This window comes from Natrix helvetica (genome assembly GCF_964273705.1).
Source record: "Natrix helvetica genome assembly, chromosome: 6".
NCBI classification, from domain to species: domain Eukaryota; kingdom Metazoa; phylum Chordata; class Lepidosauria; order Squamata; family Natricidae; genus Natrix; species Natrix helvetica.
In genome coordinates, this window is record NC_138553.1 from 61,570,464 (window position 1) to 61,592,958 (window position 22,495).

The 22,495-nt window shown below is 37.4% G+C and overlaps 1 protein-coding gene across 1 annotated transcript in view; it reads left to right on the forward strand.

Moving 5' to 3' along the window:
* The window catches only part of CFTR (CF transmembrane conductance regulator), a 120,285-nt gene that overhangs the window by 33,290 nt on the left and 64,500 nt on the right, over window positions 1-22,495 (forward strand). Inside the window, exons 3-9 of the mRNA XM_081958605.1 lie at window positions 3,267-3,375; window positions 9,526-9,741; window positions 11,370-11,459; window positions 14,424-14,587; window positions 16,624-16,749; window positions 19,997-20,243; window positions 21,814-21,906. Coding sequence (XP_081814731.1) covers window positions 3,267-3,375; window positions 9,526-9,741; window positions 11,370-11,459; window positions 14,424-14,587; window positions 16,624-16,749; window positions 19,997-20,243; window positions 21,814-21,906 — 1,045 coding nt within the window. The remainder of the gene's footprint in view (window positions 1-3,266; window positions 3,376-9,525; window positions 9,742-11,369; window positions 11,460-14,423; window positions 14,588-16,623; window positions 16,750-19,996; window positions 20,244-21,813; window positions 21,907-22,495) is intronic.

Consider the following 22,495-nt stretch of genomic DNA (forward strand, 5'->3'; position numbering starts at 1 on the left):
GACAGAATATAAGCAAATAGCCCGAGCCTATAAAGATGAAGTGAGGAAAGCTAAGGCTCACAATGAAGAAAGGTTTGTGACAAAGGTAAAAAATAGCAAAAAAAACTTCTTCTAACATGTTAAAAACCAGAAAAAAAAGTCAAGGAAACAATTGGTCCATTGCTGGAAAAAAGTGGCAACAAGGTGACAAGTAATAGGGAGAAAGTAGAACTATTTAACTCATTTTATGCATCTGTCTTTACACAAAGGGATAAAACAGTCCAATCTATCAAAAACATTACCACAAAAATCAGATTAGGAACACAAGTTGAAATAAGGAAGAAAATGGTAAGTGAGCATCTGTCTACCCTAGACGAGTTCAAATCACCAGGACCAGATGGATTATACCCCAGGGTTCTGAAGGATCTGGCAGACAAGATCTCAGAACCACTGAACTATATATTTCAGAGACCTGGAGCACCTGGGAACTGCCAGAGGATTGGAAGAGAGCTGTTGTGGTTCCCCTCTTCAAAAAAGGAAAAAAATAGATCCAGGAAACTACAGACCTATCAGCCTGACCTAGATAAAGTAGAAGAATGTGGGTTAGACAGCAACACTACCAGATGGATTCATAACTGGCTGACCAACCGCACTCAATGTCCTCAATGGAACTGCATCTACATGGAGGGAAGTATGAAGTGGAGTACTCCAAGGCTCTGTTTTGGGGCTCAGTACTCTTCAACATCTTCATCAGTGATTTGGATGAGGGAATAAATGGAGAACTCATCAAATTTGCAGATGATACCAAGCTGGCAATAATAGCCAACACTCCAGAAGATAGGCTTAAGATACAGAAGGAGCTTGACAAACTTGAACATTGGGCACTATCTAATAAAATAAAATTCAATGGTGAAAAGAGTAAGGTTCTACATTTAGGCAGGAGAAATGAAATGCACATGTACAGTATAGGTCAGCGATGGCGAACCTTTTTGGGCTCGCATGCCATAAGTGGGGGGAGCACAGGGGGGTCATGTGCAGGCGTGCTGCACCCATAATGCAATGCACAACCCCCAGTGCGCATGCACGCACTACAAGCATGATCCCCCCATTTTGCATGCTTTTTTCGCTCCACAGGCTTTATAGGAGCACGGGGAGGGCAAAAACAGCCTCCCCTGCCCCCCTGGAAGCCCTCTGGAGGCTTCAGGGACCTTCAGGAGGCTTCCCTGAAGCCACCGAAGCAGTCAAAATGACCCTCCGAGCAAACCGGAAGTCACTTCTGGTTTGCTCGGAGGGTCATTTTAAGTGCTCTGAAGGCTTCAGGGACCTTTAGGAGGCTTCCCTGAAGCCCCGAGAGCAGTCAAAACGACCCTCCGAGCAAACCGGAAGTCACTTAAAATTTAAGTTTACTTAAAATTTATCGGAGTATTTATTATTAAAGGTAAAGTTTCCCCTGCACATGCGTGCTAGTCGTTCCCGACTCTAGGGGGTCATGTTCATCTCTTCAAGCTGAAGAGCCAGAGCTGTCCGAAGACATTTCCATGGTCATGTGGCTGGCATGACTAAATGCCGAAGACGCATGGAGTGCTGTTACCTTCCCACCAAAGTGGTCCCTATTTTTCTACTTGCATTTTTACATGCTTTCAAACTGCTAGTTTGGCAGAAACTGGGACAAGTAACGGGAGCTCACTCCATTATGCGGCACTAGGGATTCGAACCGCTGAACAGCCGACCTTCTGATCGACAAGATCAGCATCTTATGATTATGTAATTTACTATTATGTTACTCCTTTTTCAATGGAAGTTGACTAGAGTCATTCTGATCACAAACAGAACATCCTGAATTCTTGTTGTTACATTAGTAAGAGAACTGGAGTTGCATAACCAAATGAACAACTTGTTTTGTGGAGATTTGATGTTCAACTAAAAACATTTATCTTGTACAAAAAATATTTCACAGGTTTCCCACAGAGTGAAAATTTTAATATCAGATCATTTCCTGGTTAGTTACTTTACTTTATCGTTTCCTGGTTAACTACTTTACTTTATTTACTTGAAACAATGAATATACATTGAGAAGCATGATGCTTTTGGCATAAAAAGGACTGATACATCAAGGAAATACACCTTAGAGATCTCTGTTTTGCACCAGAGCCTCCTGGTTGACATATTATAGTTCAGACAGAATGTTAAAGCGTAAGGCTTAAGGCAACATGTTTGTGGTTGGATAATCAGCTTTTAATGAGCTAACTTATTTGAACTATCAAATTTGGCTGTGAAACTCTGGAGAATCCATAGCACCAAAAACAAACAGAAACTTTTGATGATTATTTGAAATTTTGCACCCCAGATGTAGCTCAAAGCAATCATCCTATCAATTATAACCCCATCTAATACCATCTGCTGGACCTGGAAAAAAAATCTGCATGGATTCGATACTCTGAAATTTCTCCCTAATTAGAATGGTTATCCCATTGAAAGTTCTAGTGGTCTCTTTAAAAGATGCAGCTGAAATAAATTCTCCATAAAGCTGCATTAGTCTCTCCTAGACTTATGTGACTCTTCTGTAAATAACAGTGATTAAGTCATGGTTTTACATGTCTTCAGCAGCAACTGGGCTACACTATGACAGAGTAATGTCTTAAATCACTTTTGAAAAAATGCCTTAGTATAATCTGTCACATCAGTTGCTTTTTGGTATTACTTAATTCCCATATTATATTCAGTGTAGTTAAGAAGTGATCAAATTCCATTTTATCAGTATCTAAATGTTGTGATTACTTTATATTCCATAAATAATTGTATTATCTGTTAAAACTGATTCTAAAAATGCATCATTCAAAGTTGAATTACACAGGTTTTCAATGTTAGCTGACATGCTTTATTAAAAACAAAACAAAACAGAATTGAATTGTCTTTTTTCCTTTTCTTTCCCTTAGTACTGGAAGCAATCCAAACCCTTTATATGCCTATTATTTATTTAGTGGTCTGGAGAAGTACAACAGGTTTCTTTAAAACATACACTGTGACCTTTTTAATGAATTAACTTTCTGCAAAATGATGTGTAACAAAGTATTTCCATTGCCAAATATTTAACTGAGCTACACTTTAACTTTTATTGAGCTATCATGTCACAGAGGATCAGGTCCTTGGGTCTTTGCAGAGCTTTGAATTAAATAGATTCCTTAACTAAATCTCCTGGGATATCTTTGGGCGAAATGAACTATGCTGGGCCAAAGAATGGTTTATTTGGCCACATAATTCAATGTTCTTTTTTTTTTATTCCTCAGAGAATGGGACAGAGAATTGGCCTCAAAGAAAAAACCCAAACTCATCAATGCTCTTAGAAGGTGCTTCTTCTGGAAATTTATGTTGTATGGAATAATACTATATTTAGGGGTAAGTTTCCCATTATTTCGGATTAACATATTGCAATATTATATCCTTTTGTAACATGCATAAGAAATTCTAAGCAGTGTATTTGTCTATAGAAATTTTCAGTCATGATTGTCTCAAAGGTGCTATAAAGCTATAAATCCTTCTATTTCCCACCATCCAGTCAGAGCTGAAGACGCTTCTTGGATGAGAAGCAAAATGTTTTCAAAGAAAAACAAAGAAATCTAGTTGCCTCTTGAAAAAGCACTTTTGGGACAAGCAGTGTATACATGCATGCATGTATGTATGTATGCATGTATGCATGCATGCATGCATACATGCAACAGGAATCAAGTCTGGCTCAACAAAGATCAAATGAAGTAAAACATTGAAATAATTAATTATATTAAAATATGCTTATTAATATAGTTCCAAATACAAATATTTTAAGATTGCTGATATTCTGCAATCAAATCAGCATGAAAAATAATGTACAGTAGAAAATTTCTCTCATGTTTATCACCTGACATAAAACTGAAAATGAGCATGCATAATACACACACATCATTTAAGCCAATTTTTTTATTGGAAGTGGGAAACTTATGGAATATCAAATTTTGTCAAATTTAAAGTATCTATTAGTCCTAGACAAGATATTGAAGTTCCAGGATATTGGCAACTGTAATCCTATATTAGGAAGGCTACAAATTTACTATCTCTTTCTTATAAAATATTAAAAATAAATGAATTATTTTCAGATATTTTTACAGTTTACCTCTTTTCTATAATACACTAAAAGTAGGATTATAAGAGTAGCATAATTTTAATCATTGCCATAATTTCATAATTATTTTATTTATCAAACGTATATGCCCATTTACATTAAAAGCTAAGGTCTTTTTGTTTTTTTAAGTACCTTTAGGAAATTTACTGGAGCTTAGTTATACTGTACATATACTTTAGAATTATTTAATCATTAGAATTCATGTGTTCCTTGAATATAGATCCAATTTCTTCATATTTAGTGGAGGTTCATATTGTTTAGATTGTTTATTACCAGTATTAGCATCTATATACCCCATATACATAACTTATTTTTTGTCTTACATTTGTGGTACGGAGAGGAGAAATACCATGGGAAACAGATGAGATAGATAGATGATAGATAGATAATAGATAGATTGATATTCTAACTGAATTTTTCATATAATATAGCAATTCCTTCCATTGAAAACTTTTTGTTTGTCATTTTTGTTATATACATTTGAATTTAGGTACATATAACTGATTAAATCTAATGTTGATATATAAACAACTGAAAGCTTAAAAATATGAAATATGCTCCTGCTCTTTCACCACATGTAGAAAGAGATTGGACAAAAGTTTAATCTAAATTAAGCTTTAGTCCATAGGCTGATAAAGAATTAGAAAGTTGTTATAACCATTTTTATGTGTGTCTGATGTGTGCTTATTAAGATAGTAACAAAACCTGTTGTAAAATTGATGGAGATATTGATGCTTCAAAAAGTCTTTAAATATCATGGAATCAATAATTGTACATATGGATTTCATACCAAAATTATGTCTTTAAAAATAATTACAATTTAATTGAATTTTAAATAAAGTTATTTTGGTAGTGTTAAAATGTGATTTTAGAACTATGTAAATAATGATACTTTTTGTTTGCTTCAGAATTCAAATATATAAACAAAGTGACGTATGAAAAGATGAGTCAGAATTCTTTAATAAACTTCCATGTTTGTCATCAATGTTCTTAAAAAATATTGAGATATGCTAGATGTGGAATTTGCTTTCAACTCAGAAGGCTCAGAAGGTTTAAAACTTCAACTCAGAAGGCTCAAAAAGAATTTTTTTCACCAAACCTAAGTTGTTTCTCACTTTTTGTATTGTAGTGCAATTTTACAGCTGCAGCAATGTGGATAATAATATTTTCTTAAACTGACATGCTTAATTTCTATTCATCATCTGGCTAGTGTACAGTATGAATTATCCTATGCTGCCAATATTGTTATCGCTCACAAGTATAATGAGAATATAGCAAAGATTAATAATGCCAAGTGTGTCTACAAAGATTACCAAAGGTAGTTAGAAATTACAATACATATTTTATATTCAGACTTTGCACTTTTGCAAAGAAATCTTTAACTAGAACAACTCTTTCATAGATGGATATCCTGGAGAGCTTGATTTCAGCTTGTCCATATCACTAGCTGTGTTGCAAATAATACACAAATTCTGTTTTCAGATCGAAGAAAAACAACTAGAGAGCAAGTATTAACACTCTTATTTGGAAATAGTACAGCTTTTTTCTTTGTTAATCGTTAAAGTGTATTATGTGTAGCCTTTTCTTGTTCATTGTTGTAAAAAAATCTATAAATCACTTTGTAACAATAATCTGAAAACACATTGCTATCTTTGTATGATCACATAACAAACAGTAGTAAAATACAAATTGTAGTTCTACACATGTGCTATAACTAGTAAGTACAAGGGCAGAGGCACAGAGATGTGATTTTTTTTTAACCAACTGAAGACGGAGTTAAGGATACGGAGAATTCCATTGCATTCTCTAGCAGTTATAGTTTAGTTTACTTTATCATTGCACATCGTACAACGAAATTAAATGCCATCTTCAGTTTATTATAACTATAAAAATAAAAACACAAACTCACATTCTTTACATTCTATATAACTAAAATTGAGAACCCGATATTGCATTAATATTGCACTATACTGTAGAATGCAATATAGTTACTGCCCTGGGATAGAAGCTGTTTTTCAGCCTATTTGTCCTTGTTTTTATTATCCTGTACCATCTGCCAGATGGTAATAGTTCAAAAAAATGGGTGCCCAGGATGCAGTGATGTGCAGTCAGGGGAGGCAGGGGAGGCAGAGCCTCACCCGCTCTCATCATGAAAAGAAAAGAAAAATTCTCCCCTTTTCTCTTTCATCTCTTTCTTGCACATGCAAGCAAAATACCCCAGGATCACAGTGGCGAGTACAGCAACTCCTTCGGCTGCGCTGTGGAGAAGAGCCAGAGGAAGGAGGAAAATGGGACCACGTGTGCAGGAGGCAGCCCTTCATGTTGGCTCAGGAAGGAGGGGAATGGGACAACATGTGCAGGAGACTCCTCAGCGCCAGCCTCAGATCAGCACGAGCCACGGTCCCCTTCCCCTGCACACGTGGTCCAATTCCCCTCCTTCCTGAGCCAACATGAAGGGGACCGCAGCTGTGCTGATCTGAGGCTGGCGCTGAGGAGCCTCCTGCACACGTGGTCCCATTCCCCTCCTTCCTAAGCCAACATGAAGGGCTGCCTCCTGCACACGTGGTCCCATTCCCTTCCTTCCTCTGGCTCTTCTCCGCAGCGCAGCGGAAGGAGTTGCTGTCCCTGCCACCGTGATCCTGGGGTATTTTGCTTGCCCAGCAAAGCACGGGGCAGCAGGGTGGCAGTAGCTTGCGTGGCGTGGCCTGTCCGCCAGCAAAGCACCTCCCCAGACTTGCCCAACAAAGCACGGGGCAGCAGGGCAGCCCCTTGCTTTGACAGCTGCCTCGTTTCCAATTGGGGTGGGGAAGAAATCCATCTTTTCTGTCCAGAATGCTTGTCTCGCTCCCCCCACCTGACGCAATCTCCTTTCATTCTCCCTCTGCCTCATTCACTCGTTCAGGCAGCAGAGAACGAAAGGAGATCGCATTGCCGAGGACAACAGCTTGTGCAGCAGCCTCCTTTATTCAAACGTTCAGGCGGGGGGGGGGCTTTCTCGCACGCCTTCTTTCTCTGAAGCCGCGCCGGATTCAGCAAGCACCAGGCAGCACGTGCCCTTGGGTTTGTGCAGCAGCTGAAGAACAGGAGGTAAAGATTTGGCTGTTGCACAAGCCCACGGGCACGCGCTGCCCTCTTCTCGCTGATAGCCGCCTGGTTGAAGCGGCTCCGCTGGTCCGCAGCCCATCCGGGAAGACGAGGAATGCGAGGGGGATCCCTCCCCCACGGATGGGCTCTATCAGAGAGAAGAGGGCAGCGCGTGCCCGTGGGCAAGAAGCGCAAAGGAGGAGCAGAACAACCTTAATCATGTTGAGCTGCCCAGAGAGAGGGGGGAGAGGCAGAGACAGATAGACAGAGAGAGAGACACACACACCCAGAGTGAGAAAGTTGTCACAGTCCTCCCTTCATGATGATAATTTGATGATGTCACCAGCCTCACCAGCCATAAACCTCACCGCACGTCACTGCCAGGATGATATTCAAAAATGTTTTGAACTTTCTTAAGGCAGCGGGAGCTATAAAGCTCTTCCATGTTAAAGGTCTTTATGTTATGTGATTTGTCTCAGAACTTTTACCAAGTGTTCTATTTAAAGTTAATCTTAAGATTATTAATATGAAGATTGTCATCTTTCTCCTCATACCTGTCCTTTTCTTACACATTTATGGCCACAGTGTTTCATTTAATTTTTGTAAACCCTACTCCATCCTGCCCTTTGTAGTTTCTGGTCTGATGACAGCTTCTGTACAAGTCACAATGTTTTGTGACTCTGTTTAGTTCTGAAAAATGTTCTTTCCATTGTCCAACTGTGAGTTTAATCACTAACTTTTAATTTTTGTCCTTTAACATTCTCATTGCATATATATACATGTTGTATATAAAAACAGTCTTGATCCTAAATGTGGATGCATTGACACACCTGCCCAATTCTTTTTTAATTGTTCTTTTATAAATATTCCTCCTTGTGTACTAAAAACATTGCTCTGTTGGTCAAACATAAGTCTGTTCTGTTTGTCTTTTTCTAAAATTATATGTAATCATGAAAAACAATGTGAGTACTTAAACAGGAGCTCTGTGATTCAGAGTGTCAGTTTCAGTTCATTTCTGAAAAAACCCATATGGATACCAGTGTTTTCATGCTGACCCATTAGGAAATGACGACACATAATAAAAATAAATCAATTTATAATGTTGACCTCAGGTTATTTAAAGGGCAGTAAACAAAGGGTACTGTGACCTCACGTGATATATCTCCTAATGGCATTCTTCCAATGTATTTTTAACAAAATTAATTGTATGCTATATGCTCATTTCATATAAAATACTTAAAATTTCATCTGGGAACTATTAACATTGTTTAATAAAAATGTTATTAGTAAGATTTTCCATCCTTTTGTATATTGTAATAATGCTAAAGGATTATAAAAGGTGGAATTTTCCCATTTGTTTCACTCTCCATTTAAATAGAAAATGAATTTATTAACAATAATCTATGTAAAGAGCAGGATATGATAATTACTAAAGATTTATTAAATTATAATGAATATTTTCTAGAAGCAGAGTCTTTTGGAGGAATGGGATTATTTTTGTTTCCTGCAACTAGATAGGGAATCCAACCCAAAGTTACCACAGTTGTTATTGTGGTAATCTTTAATACCCCTTAATAGACTTGTAATTCTAACCAGTATGGTTCTTGTAATTATAGTCCTTTCAGTAATTCAGAGTCATAACTTCAATTTTCATTGTAGAAAAAAAAATCGTCATGCTCAAGCTTAATCCCCTGAAATATTCACTATTATCCTCCCCAATAACTCTCACTGTCATTATAAGTCATTATTTTATTTATTAAACGAATGTATATAACCATCCATCTTACTAACACAAACAAGTGAATCTGGAAAGTGTATAACAAATAATATAATTTTTAAAATATATATAATTATTTAGATATATTCTTTAGTCTACAATAAAGTGCAGGTTAGATAGATGCTCCCTTTTCAGCAATATATGGATCTTAAGGCTATTAAAAGGGACAATATTGTATGCTACAGAATATTGAACAACTTTGCAATTTTGCATTCATTAGTTCCAAAAACAGACACATGGGTATGAATGTTCCCTGAGCTAAAAGACAAACATTACTTTCCCCCTATAATTCCATAACTAGGAACAAATTAGGGTAGCTGCTCAATTTTATTTTCTTTCCCTTCTGTTCTTGAGGGACGTTAGTAGTTTAGGAAGCATAATATAGTCTGTGACATGTATCCATTTTCCCATTGTCTGAAGATAAGGTTGTAATTCTTCATGCTCAAATATGCTGAATAAATAAGTGCTCATGTGTATTAGCTATTCAAAAAACCTGACAAAAATATCTGACTTTTCTTTTTAACCACAGGAAGTTACTAAATCCGTGCAGCCTCTTTTACTGGGAAGAATAATTGCTTCTTATGATCCTTCTAATTCACTCGAACGATCAATAGCCTACTATTTAGCCATAGGACTTTGTCTTCTCTTCATTGTACGGATGTTGTTTCTCCACCCAGCAATATTTGGCCTTCATCACATTGGAATGCAAATAAGGATAGCCATGTTTAGTTTAATTTACAAAAAGGTATGTTTCCTATTTTGGTTAAATGAAATTCAAGAGTAATTAAACTGCATAGGAGATTGATAATAACATACTATGGCAGGGGTGTCCAAACTTGGGAACTTTAAGACTTGTGGACTTCAACTCCCAGAATTCCCCAGCCAGCCATGCTGGCTGGGGAATTCTGGGAGTTGAAGTCCACAAGTCTTAAAGTTCCCAAGTTTGGACACCCCTGTACTATGGCCTCACATTGCTACAGTAATGAAAGCAAGAAGAATTTCTTTTTTGATGATCTACACTTAGTTTATTGTGCAATATCAACAAAGATTTAATTAATATTTCTTTGAAATCAATAGTAACAGAGAAAATGAGAGTAAAAGTACGAGTTGTTACATAAGCTACAGGACCATCATCCAATTTCCACAGTTGTAAGTAGAATGAAGCCTTCATGGAGCAATAAGGACTAATTTTGCCTCATCAAGGAGAAAATCTGAATATGCTAGGAAAGAAGGTAGCTAATGAGCCAAGAATGACAACATTAATTTACCATTACATATAAACTATCCTATTGCACAAATCTAAAACACCCCCCCTGTATCTGTGTATAGTTAATTTCTTACAAATATAATAAAGTGCAAAAAGAATCTGAAATTAAAATAAAAATAGTCTCCAATCTAATTATTGCATCTACTGCAGGGTCTTATTTTCTTTTGATCCCTGAAATAAGCACTTGGCCTTATTTTTGGGAGGTGTTATTATTTTTGAGGTGCAGGAGGTGGTGAGCGTGGTTACCTCATGGCTGCTGCTGTGTTGCAATATTTTTGGGAAGGGCTGATTTTTTTGGGAGGCCTTATTTTAGCATATGTGCTCAAAAGTCCAATTGGGCTTATTATCCAGGGAGGTCTTATTTTCGAGGAAACAGGGTATAAACTTATTATTTACTTATTTATTTTAAAATCTATCGATTCCTTTCCCATAAATGGATGCACAATAAATAATAATACAGTTAATTGACAATTACAAGCATAAAATATAAATTTCAATAATTTGGAACTAAAAACTGGTCTCAGTTACTCAAAAAATCGTAACTGGAAAGTATAGTTTAAAAAGAAGGTGAATTTAGTTTGGAATTAAGTGCAAATTAGAATTTCGTCACTTCAGATGCAATTTCTTGCATGGTTTTTGCAAACTGAAGAGAGAATCAGAGTGAAAATGTAGAGGTAGGATATTTGTGAGTCTGACACTTTATCTACATTTAACTATACTTAAAATATGCTTAAATATTTTCTAAAGAACAAGTCCCAATGAAATAGCTTTTACTTCATTCCCAGATTATAAGGCCACCTAACTGTAGCTGATGTTGAAACGTTGTTTTCAATTTCCTCCTGGCAGGAGCCTCATAGTATTCATAATTTGTAGTTCTTAGGTGATGATTGATGATGATAAAATCAGGATCTATTGAAATTTTTTATAAACTCTTCTGAATATTGTGAATATTTATGAGTAACCATGTAATAGGGGAAAGTGTGTTTGTAATAAAACATAAACATTATATTGCACAGACAATGTTAGCATCCACTGATGTTATTTTTATTTCTGTTTGTGCTATTATATATGGTTAGTTGATAAACTTCTTTTGTTCTGTTTTACAGATTTTAAAACTGTCAAGCAGAGTCCTAGATAACATAAGTACTGGACAACTTGTTAGCCTCCTTTCGAACAATCTGAACAAATTTGATGAAGTATGTTGGCAATCATGTGTTTATTACATTATTACATATATTACATTATAATTCTTTGAAGGAGAAGGAATCAGTTCCAATCCATTATAAAGTGCTTAACACTACTGGAATTAAAGTAAATTATTTGTTATGGTTAGGTTTGCAAGGGAATTGTCCTAAGCAAATTATAAAAAGCAGAAAAAAACCAATCAAAGGAAATTATTATGTATGCTAACAACACCACACTTGCCTGAATTCTTGGATCCAAGTTATCTGTATTACATTATTCTTACTCTTTGAAGTGACTTCTTAAGCTATTAATAAACTCTGAGAATAGGATATATAATACTAAATCCATAACTTTTATCTCTTGGATGTATCTATGTTATATTTATATATTCCCCTATTTTAGTATTGATTTACTTTTGGAACATTTGCTACATGTCCTACTGCAGGGATGAGTCTCTGGGTACGCACGGGTATGGGCGAACCGTTTGGTAACATTTAGCATGCCTTCTCGTACCTGACCTTCCAGAGGTCCTGTACTGGAACACTCCCTCCCCTGGCCTGCCCCCCCCCGCTCGCTCCCTCTGCCTGCCCACTCGCCGCTCGCCTCGCCCGACCACACCATGCTTGCCCCGTCCACCTACTTCCTTTGCCTTCCAGCCAAGGCTCCAAAGCTGCAGGCGGCCAGGGAGGTGGGGGGGGAATGCTGCCCCCTCCAGAAGCAACCAGGTGGGCTTTTGCCATCGCTGAGAGCTTCACTGGCAGCCACTTCTTGCAATCACCGCCATGCCGGATTCAGCAAAGGAGCTCCAGAAGCAACGGGACATGCTTGGAGAAGGGAGAGCCAGAACTGACTGCCCGGGATTGTGCTTCAGCTGCCGCTGTGAAAATGTCTGTTTTGCCAGCCACAGGAGGGAAGGAAAGAAGCTGGTCTTTGGAAAAACTTTCCCTCCCCCTCCAGAGAGCCCGTGCCAGGAGAGAGGAGGGGGCAGGCTGGTTTGAATGTGGGTGAGCGGGTGGTTTGGGGCCGGCACCTCTTTCATTCATTTGGGCAGGCAGAGAAAGAAAGGGAGCATGTAATAAAGCACCCCCACCACCAAGGGCAAAGGGGAGCACCTTCACCCTCGGCTATCACATGCCTTCTTTCTTTTTCCATCTGCCCAAATGAGCAAAGAAGGTGGGCCACTTAACTGCCCGCTCACTCACATTCAAACCAGCCCTCCCCCTCTTCTCTTTTGGTATGGGGCTCTCTGGAGGGGGAGGGAAAATCTCTCCCAAGACCTTGCTTGTCCTGGAGGCACCCTGGCGATAGCAGCTGAGCAAGGGAAGGAGGAATTCTGGGAGTTGAAGACCACAACTGGACTTCCTGTCCGAAGCCAGGAACTGTCTTCCTGGGATTGTGTTTCCGCCGTCACAGCCACTTCTGCTGCTGTTGCACTGCAGCCACCAGAGACTCCTTCCTTGCCACTGCTTTGTTTCGGGCCGAGAAGCAGAAAAAAAGAGCAGCTCCCCTCTCCCCTCTCATTTTCCTTAGCCTACGCGTTATTCAGGGGGTGTGGGAAAGTGCCCCTGGGCTGCCCCTCCAGGAGGACCACTGCGTATCCTCCATGGATGGGAGGTTGAAGGGGCACAGGTGAAGAGATCTGAGGGGTTTTGTCAGCAAGAGAATGACTTCAAAGTCAGTGGAGGTGGTGTGTGGCTGGTGGTTGGTTCCAACTTTCCCTGGGTGCAAAATGCTTTAAAAATAAAGTTTTGTTTTTTGGGGAGGGGGTTGTGAAGGATTAGGGGTGCAAGGGTCTTGTAACTTGACAGCTTTAAGTCCTGCACACTTCAAATGCCAGAGTTTCTGGGCCAACATTTTGGTTGCTAAGCAAGAGCCTTGTTAAGTGAGTTTCACCACATTTTACAAGTTAGCCATGCCCACCCGTTCACATGACTGCCAAACCACTCCCACCCAGTCACATGACCACCAAGCCACTCCCACAAAACAGGCCATGCCTACAGAATAGGTTCTAAACTTTTTTGAAACCCACCATTGTCCTAGTGTTATTGTTTTCCTTGGCTAGCAGTAATTTACTAGCAGTAGGAAAATACAGAAAATTATTTGTTGATTTTTGTGGATGACATTTAAATTGCTTAAACTTTAAGTGGGACAAAGGAATAGTTAACAGTCTTAGAGAGAGATGCCTCCTCCCGCTATGCTTATGGAAGGGAGTGTTTGATTGGTCAATAAAATCTTTTTCAGGCTGAGGTCAAAACAAACAAGAGCAGCATGGATATAATTTCTCACTAAAGTGGCCACACCATAAAGAATTTTGTACTTCACTGCTGAGATTTCTGCTAGAAGAAACTATAACTGTTTATGAAATTGTGGAATACAATTTTCTATTTCAGCAGTCTGAAAGTTGTTGAAGTTGCACTCCCAAGACACCTTTAACCAGGTTGTTAAGTCCGGCTTAGATAAAATTCTGTGCTTTTATTCCCACATTTTGAAATAACAAAAGCAGATTTATCTGCTCCAGCTTGTGGTGTTTTTAGGAACAAAATAGGTATTACGACTTACCCATTACTCTGATTAAATATGAGAAGATCTGTACAAAGATCAGTGGCACAGTGTAAAACATTACTGCTGGTAATAGACAGGGAGAAGTTAATATAAGAGAGGAATCTTTTAAGGATATGGCCACTATCACCGCTATTGTTTGTTGTTGCACTGACTCCTCTGTCAACAATACTGAATAAGCCAGATCATGACTCTCAAACATTAAAAACATCTGCCAGCCTATTCCACTGCCTTTACATGAAGCTGCATGGAAAAACACCATCTGAAACGGAATAGCTGCTCAACATTGCCGAATATACAGCCAAGATATTTCAAAGGAATTTGAATTGGACAAACATGCCACTCTTACCAGTTTCCATGTTGCTTTCTAAGTATAGTTTCCTTGTGCTTTCATTATGATTTTTTCTTTCTTTCAGGGTCCGGCCTTGGCTCATTTTGTATGGATTGCACCTTTACAAGTTGTGCTGCTGATGGGGCTTCTCTGGGAGATGTTGCAGGCATCAGCATTTTGTGGGCTTGGATTCTTGATTCTTGTTGTCTTTTTTCAAGCCTATCTAGGACGAATGATGATGAAATACAGGTGACAAAGCATACATGGGTAGTTTTCTCAAGTAGTGGTAGTCCTCAAATTTACCTGAATTTCAGCCAATTTCAGTAATGGTAATCCTGACAATCCCCGTTACTGTCTTTAATTGAATTCCACTAGCCATTAACTGAGGATCCACCACAATCTAACCCATTCCACATTTAGTCCCTCCCAACCTTGAGCCTTAGTTCTTATAAGATAAAGGACTGCTTTTGCTGCAGTTCTCCCCAACTGCCTTCCCCCCCCCCCAATTTCTGCCCTTTTGGCCACCCTGCATCCTGCCTCATATGGAGGCAAGCAGCCTCTTTTCACTCTGGAGCAACAAGAAGCCCTTGTTCTGTAGCATGGGAAGTTCCAGCTGCACAAGCAGCATGGTGCAAAGCTCAGCCAACCTAGGTAGTCCTAGCTGTAGTCGTCCACATCACACTGCACTCTGATCCCCCTGCCATCTTGCACTTTGCTGCCCCAGCTGGCCTTCGCTGTCTTCTTGCTGCTGCTGCTACTGAGGCATGCCTCACCTATGCCCTTCATGAATCAGTTTCTGGCTACATCAGGCCATCTCTCCCAGGTCTCCTGAGGATCCACTATGTGTAAACTTGGGAAGAAAGCCTCACACGTCCAGAAGATGCCTCCTGAAAGGCTGGGGCAGGTATGCTTGGTCAGCAGTGGGAGAAAGAGGATGGTGAAACACAGCAACGGCATCAGAGACTGCAGAATGCAGCCTGCCAAAAGGGCATAGATGGGGGAAGCTAGGAGGATAGGGAGACTTTAAGTATTTAAGCAGTTGTAAGTGTAAGTAGGCTACAAGGTGCCTGAATTTTGATCACATGACCACATGGGTGCTGCAATGCTCATAACTTTAAGGATTTAATCCTTTCGTTCAGCATCACTGTAACTTTGAACTGTTGCTGAATGAATGCTGTAATAAGGTTCGTAAATAAAGCTTCTTAAATAAAGAAGCCAGAAAACTATCTTCAACATGGAGCAGAAAAATATAGGCAGAAGTCTGGTTGTGGGCAAGACATGCGTAATTGGTGACCATATTTATAAGGGAAGAAGCATCTTAGAAATTCTTCAACAGCTGAGCATTTTGTCTATTGTATCTGCCTGACCAAGAATATTTGTATCATTAACTCTGTTTCGTGGGCAACACATACAATATATATGTGATTTATATACTTGTAATTAAAGGAATAATGTCAAACAAGTGGTCCTGTCTTGACATGATACAATACAGTATATCTTCCTTCCTTGATTCCAGTAGCTATGCTTTGAGAAACTGGAAGTGGTTGAAATAAAGAACAAAATTTATTTAAGTGGGTAACTCTTTGACTTCTAACAACTACAGTATATTTAACCTCTTGTGGGGCAAAAAGACTTAAACCCATAAAGGAAATGTTGTGGCACAGGTAGGAAGAACAGATGTATTAATAGTTGATGATCCCCCCTGCATCTTTTTAAAAAATTAAGCAAGGCCTACTTTAAGGCTTACGTCATACTTTGCATGCTTTTTCATCTTCCAAATGGCAAGGGGCATGAGTGATTGCTGTACTGTAAGATACTTCCCCATAGGTACAACAAAACTTATACTTGTGCTATTCTTATTTGCTATTTCTACATGGTGTTCAATATACTTCTAAATGTTTATTGTTACATGTTATTCAGAAAAAAACATTTCACTGACTTAGTGGAAACACACACAAGGTAGTGGTTTTTTTTACATATATACATAAGGTTACTGTTCTCAAATAAATCATTGTTTTTTAGCTCTATATTTTGCATTGTGTTTTACATAATGGCAGATCTATACCAATGCAGCTTTTTAAAACTGTTGGAGAATCATTTGAACAGTGTCAAAGGACATTTTAAGAATTTTTTGGAACTTGTTACCAGAATAACAAACAAGTGCAATTTTCTGTACACTTCTATTTTATGGAATGAACCTTATTGATGCCAGTAGTATATTGTGTGCAGTGTTTACCAGATTTTCAGTATGATGAGTATTAAATACAGAACATAATTATCTACAGAGATCAGCGAGCAGGAAAGATCAACGAAAGACTTGTAATTACCTCAGAAATGATAGAGAATATACAATCAGTAAAGGCTTATTGTTGGGAAGATGCAATGGAAAATATGATTGAAAGTCTGCGACAGTAAGTATTTATATTTGCCCATCTTACATGCATGGCATATATGTTGCATAACCCAACAATGAGATAAAAGTTTAGTTTGTAAGATAATAATTGCCACTTTATCCTTGTAATCAAACTGCTGGGTCATGCTGATCCAAACAATTATTTTTACCGGATGTGCTGTCTGTCTTTGTCTATGTTACAATGGCCCATCTGAATAAGAATTTTGCAAAAATCACTTTACCCAGGAGTCACACCTGGTTCTCTCATATTTTTATCTGGAAATCAGCCATATAATGAATAGAACTCATCTTTTAATAGGTCATCTAGATTACCATCCCCAACTTTTGCCACGTGGAGGCCCAGCTGGAGTGGGGGAGAGTGGAACCGGACTGCATAAATAGCGGGCTGGAGCACATGTTTGTGCCTAAGCAGCTCAAGTCGTGCAAGCAGCAGACCAGTGCACATGTATATGCCACACAGCTGGACTGCAAGTTGAGTTGCACATGTACTCATGTGCACCAGCTGCCTCTCGTGCAACCCAGTTCCCAATAAGCAGCGGCCCAGTGGTGGCCCAACAGCCCATGGTTGGGGACACCTGATTCAGATAGTGTAGAAATGTTTTGAATTTCATATAATCTGAAACTCCAATGCACAGAACAAAATGAAACTTTAGCCATATGCAATTTATTCTGGGATTGTTAAAAAATAATGATATAAATGGAAACATTTTAAACTTGAGCCCTGTTTCCAATTTCCTTCTCTCCTTAATTTTTTGAAGGCCAGCTGACTTTTAAGGCACTGTTGTCATGAAACTGTAGAGCAGGGATCTCCAATTCTCCCAGTCCATGGACTGGCATTGGGCTGCGACATTCCAGAAACTGGGCCCCGCAAACAAGCGAAGCCCCATCCATGGGATGCAGGCAGCCTCCTCTGGTCCACTGGAAAACCTCTCCCTGCAGAACTGGTCCCTGGTGCCCCAAAGGTTGGGAGCCACTACTCTAGGGAACATATTTTTAGGTTTTCTTTAAGGTGTTTTTTTAACTATATTGTTTGACAGGATTTTTATTTTTAAAAGGACCCCAAATGTCAATGAAGCAGAAAATAATCATTTGTTCACATTCATGTTACTTCTACCCCTGTGCTGAAAACGTTTGACAAATAATAAAAGTCCATATTTGTGAATAGGTATTTTTCTCAGACTTTATATCTGGGACTATATTATTTGCTATTTAGAATAATATGCGTCATTTCCATAAACATTGCATGATTACTCTATGTTTTCTTTAATAAATAGTTTATTATTTGTTTTGCAGAACTTATTGTAGAACTGGGTGTGCCATTTTATTCTGTTTTTTTTAAAAGAAAACTTGGAGACTTAGTATCTGGTTCACAGTGTACAAATTATAAATAATAACTGCAGTTAAAATTTATTAGGGACTCTACTTCTTTAGAAAATAGAAAGAATGCTAAAATTGCTACGAGATTAAATAAATCTTCTAAGGAAAAAGAAATTCAATCTAATTTAAAGATCCTGAATACCTTTAAAGTGTGATATTGCAATACAATATTTAAGAATGAAAGGAATAAACAGAGTTCAGAATAAAAATAGAAAAGTGTTGGCAGTGAGGGTCTAATTGATATTTATCAAAAATGTTTTAATGGATGTATACATTGTCAGCATTAAATTGTTTTTTTAAAAAGAAAAAGTAATAGCCATTTCTAATTTTCAGTCATTAAAACACCAGTCTCTTGTTTCAAATTTGTATTGTATTTAACTTTCTCATTTACTTTTTCCAAATTGTCCATGAATTTATATTTCACCAATAGTGATTCACTAGTACTGATGATTATTTAAATGGAGGAGTGTCCAATTGATCATATATTACTAGCTATTGCTATTTAGAATAACAATATTACATTTTACAGTACATGACTCATTTCTCTCCATGGAAACCAAATCAAAATCACTTAATTGTACCTGGTTTAGGCATAATCCTGAGGCAAAGAATGTTCCACTCCTATGTTATCATGTTCCAAATATCAAGAGTGAATTTGATTTGCTGTCTTTTTGGTCAGATATTTAGTTCTGCAAATTTTTTTCTAAAACTCTTCATAGTCTGCTTTAGTGCTTGACTGGTTATATCAACTCAAGAGTACTAAAATATTTGGGGAAAGAGCTTTTCTTCTCAATTCAACCTTGATGATACAAATTCTTTGAATGATTAACTTCCTATTACTACAGCATTATGCTAAAAGCTGTTCTAAAGCAAAATATACTGCTTTCTCTTTCTTATGTTACTGCACATATTTCTGTCTGGACTTATGTTAATAAGGAGTTTTGTTGTTTCCTGAACTGTTGCACAAAATCCCTTGCATTCTAACAAGTTAATGGGAAAACATTTACTATGCTTTCCTTCTCCAGTTAATGTGTATTTCAAGACTCCTCTTTCTAGAAATAATGCAAGGAGATAATTTTTCAAAATGCTTGAATTATTTTATTTGGCAGTATTTAGTTTGAAAACTTTAGCTCTAGAATCTTTTCAAAGCCATATTAGAGATAAAATAAAATAAATTTTAAGACAAAAGAAATGGGAAGTTGCTTTCATTGTTCTTATTTCTTTTATAGTGTATCACTCTTCCATAGCACAGACATACCCATATTTACACAGAGAAAATAATTATTCTGGCCTTACTCATAGATTCTTTGACTTATATGATTTTCTAAAATCCCTAGCATTTTGATAGCAAAACAGATGCAGTACCAAATGCAATATGTCATAACCTGCCAACTACTGTATATCTAAATGATGGTTTCAGTGTAATTTGAAGTTATAGAGCTGCCCTGTGACTTAGAAGATACAGTGTTGTTGTAGCAGCAGTCAGTTAAAATATTGATTCATGCAAACTATAGGATTGAGGAAAAAATTTGGAATTTAAAATTCCCACTTAGCCCTAAAGCTTACTGGACAATCTTTTTGTCAACTTCTATTACTCAGTTTAATTGTTATGAATAAAAAGGGATAACTTAGGTATTATACCTACAATGACAAAGGGAGGGTGAGATGCACATTAAGTAAAATATAATTTGATGAAGGATTGTCAGCTGCATTTTTTAACATAGTTCCAATACACATTCCAAACTAGTGTAACTGTCAAAACTTTCTTATTTGCAATCATAATTGCTTCATATTTTAGAATTATGCAATACTAGATGTAGAATTTAATTTTTGTATTGGATTTTCAGTTTTTGCCTATCATTTTACAGAAGTGAACTGAAGCTGACTCGAAAAGCTGCTTATGTGAGATTCTTCAATAGTTCAGCTTTCTTCTTCTCTGGTTTTTTTGTGGTATTTTTGGCTGTCCTTCCATATGCACTGAGCCATGGAATTATTCTTAGAAAAATATTTACTACCATATCATACTGCATTGTTCTTCGAATGACAGTCACTAGACAGTTCCCTTGGGCAGTGCAGACATGGTATGATTCTCTTGGAACAATAAACAAGATACAGGTATAGTATCTAAACCTAATTCCTTGAAAGTTATAATTTAGTATTTTGTGGTGTCTTATCTTGCCAATTTATCATACAAAATATGTTAGGGTATTATTTTACTGACTTTTATTAAATGCTATTTGGAAAACTAGTTTTAACTGAGCAGACAGAAATTCCATAGGAGGGTGTTCCAGATGATGTGGGTAGTGATAGAAAAAGCCCAGAACTGAGGCTTCATTAAATTACAGTACTGGACTTGGAGAGAGTTGATGCTATATAGTATATGGCTGGATAGGTAGATGATTGCCCAAGGAAATTGTGTCTTGGATAACTAGGGCCCAGAGTATTGTAAGTGACAAAATAGCACCTTGAATCATATTCAGAAGGCCATAGGCAACCAATGGATCTTCCAGAGCTGACCTAAATATATCGGACCATACCCATTATATTGTCTCACAGATGGGTCCTAAAGCCTGCTTACCCCACCAGTTATGGCAGAGTAGATATATTGCAGGTATTTTCAGTGAAACTATGTCATCTAGTGGAATCCGTCAGTGTGTTTAGTTTTTCTAGTGTCTGCCCTATGGAACAGCCTCATCTCTGGATTCAGATGGTCTCAACCCTGTCAGTCTTCTGGAAAGTCTTAAGACCTAGCTCAAATGCAGAGATCACCATGCTAGTTGAGACCAGTACTTGTGGCCTGTTCTGTATTTTGAGAGCACTTGGTGGAGAACTTTGGTTGATGTTAAATTTTCTGTTATTTCATGACTTTTTAGTGTGGTATTTTTATGCATGTGTTTTGTTAACTGCCCAGAGTTATTTCATTAAAATTGGTAGCCACATACATTTGTTAAGGAGAAAATAATTGCTGCCTATGCTGCCTCTTTCCATTCCAATGGTAGCTTCCCTTATAGAAACATAGAAAATTGACAGCAGAAAAAGAATTAGTGGTTCATTGAGTCTTCTCTGAGTTTTTTTAAAAATTTTTATATTTTTGTCAGATAATGGTCATGTGTTTATCTCAAGCATGTTTAAACTCAGATGAATTGACCCACTACCTCTGCTAGATACTGGTTCCAAGCCCCACTACTCTTTCTCTGATAAAATTTTCTAACATTACTTTTGAACTTTCCACCTGTCATTTTGCTTAATATTGAAAATGCTGCTTTCTAGAACCTTATTCATATTAATATATTTAAAGATTTCAACCATGTCCTGTCCCCTTTCCCTTATTCTTCAAAGATAGCCCCAAATAGAGCACATTACTTGTCCAACTATTGTAATAGGAAGCAACTATTGCATAGTTTGGGTTAATAGAGGTGAGTTTGGCTGGTTCATATTTTTGACTTAAGAAGTAATAAGAATTCAGATATAATAACATTTTATATAATGACATTTCCCACCATATCATAGCACAGCTTTCAATGTACATTTTCATTGGAGTAGGTAGGCTATTTATAGTTATTCATTTTCAACTTTTAATTAACATTATTTGGTGTGAGAACCGGAAAATAAAAAAGAAGCATTTAAATATCCAAAGTTCAGTATGTTATATTTGTCTTTAAAACTCTCACAATTAAATTTACAGGATTTTTTGCAAAAAGAAGAATACAAAACACTGGAATATAATTTAACAACCACGGGCCTTGAACTGGATAAAGTAACAGCTTTTTGGGATGAGGTAATACTACAATTTGATTAATGTTGCATGACACCATGACACACTCTAGGAAGGCTGACACCACTCACAGAATAGTTTCATCCTTAAAATATGACAATATTTAATGACTTTGGCAATAGTATAAAAATAGGCAAATTAGTATGTAGCAGCAATTGGAGCTACTTCAACTAGTTCATTATTACTGAAAGAAAATGATTTGCATTCTAACAATGCTAATAAGTAGAATTATTGTTATTATATTACAAACCTCTCCATGTCAGAGTATAAGATGAATTAAAAAATGTGCTGCAAAATTGCTTAATTGCCAGCAGTGAGTTTATAGAGGGAGGAGGATTCTATCCTAGATCAAAAGATAATTGAACTTACAGCATTTTTAAAAAAGCATATATAAACAAACACACGGTACAGTCTCACTGTAAAACTAACTACTAATTCAGATATGCCAGATATTTTGAAAATAACAACAAATGAAATAATTTTAATGGGATAAAGAAATGGACAAGGGATATGAAATAAATATTAGAAGGATTGATATATCTATGAAAAATTCTAGAATGGCAGAGGGCTATACTGTCTCTCAGCCAAACCA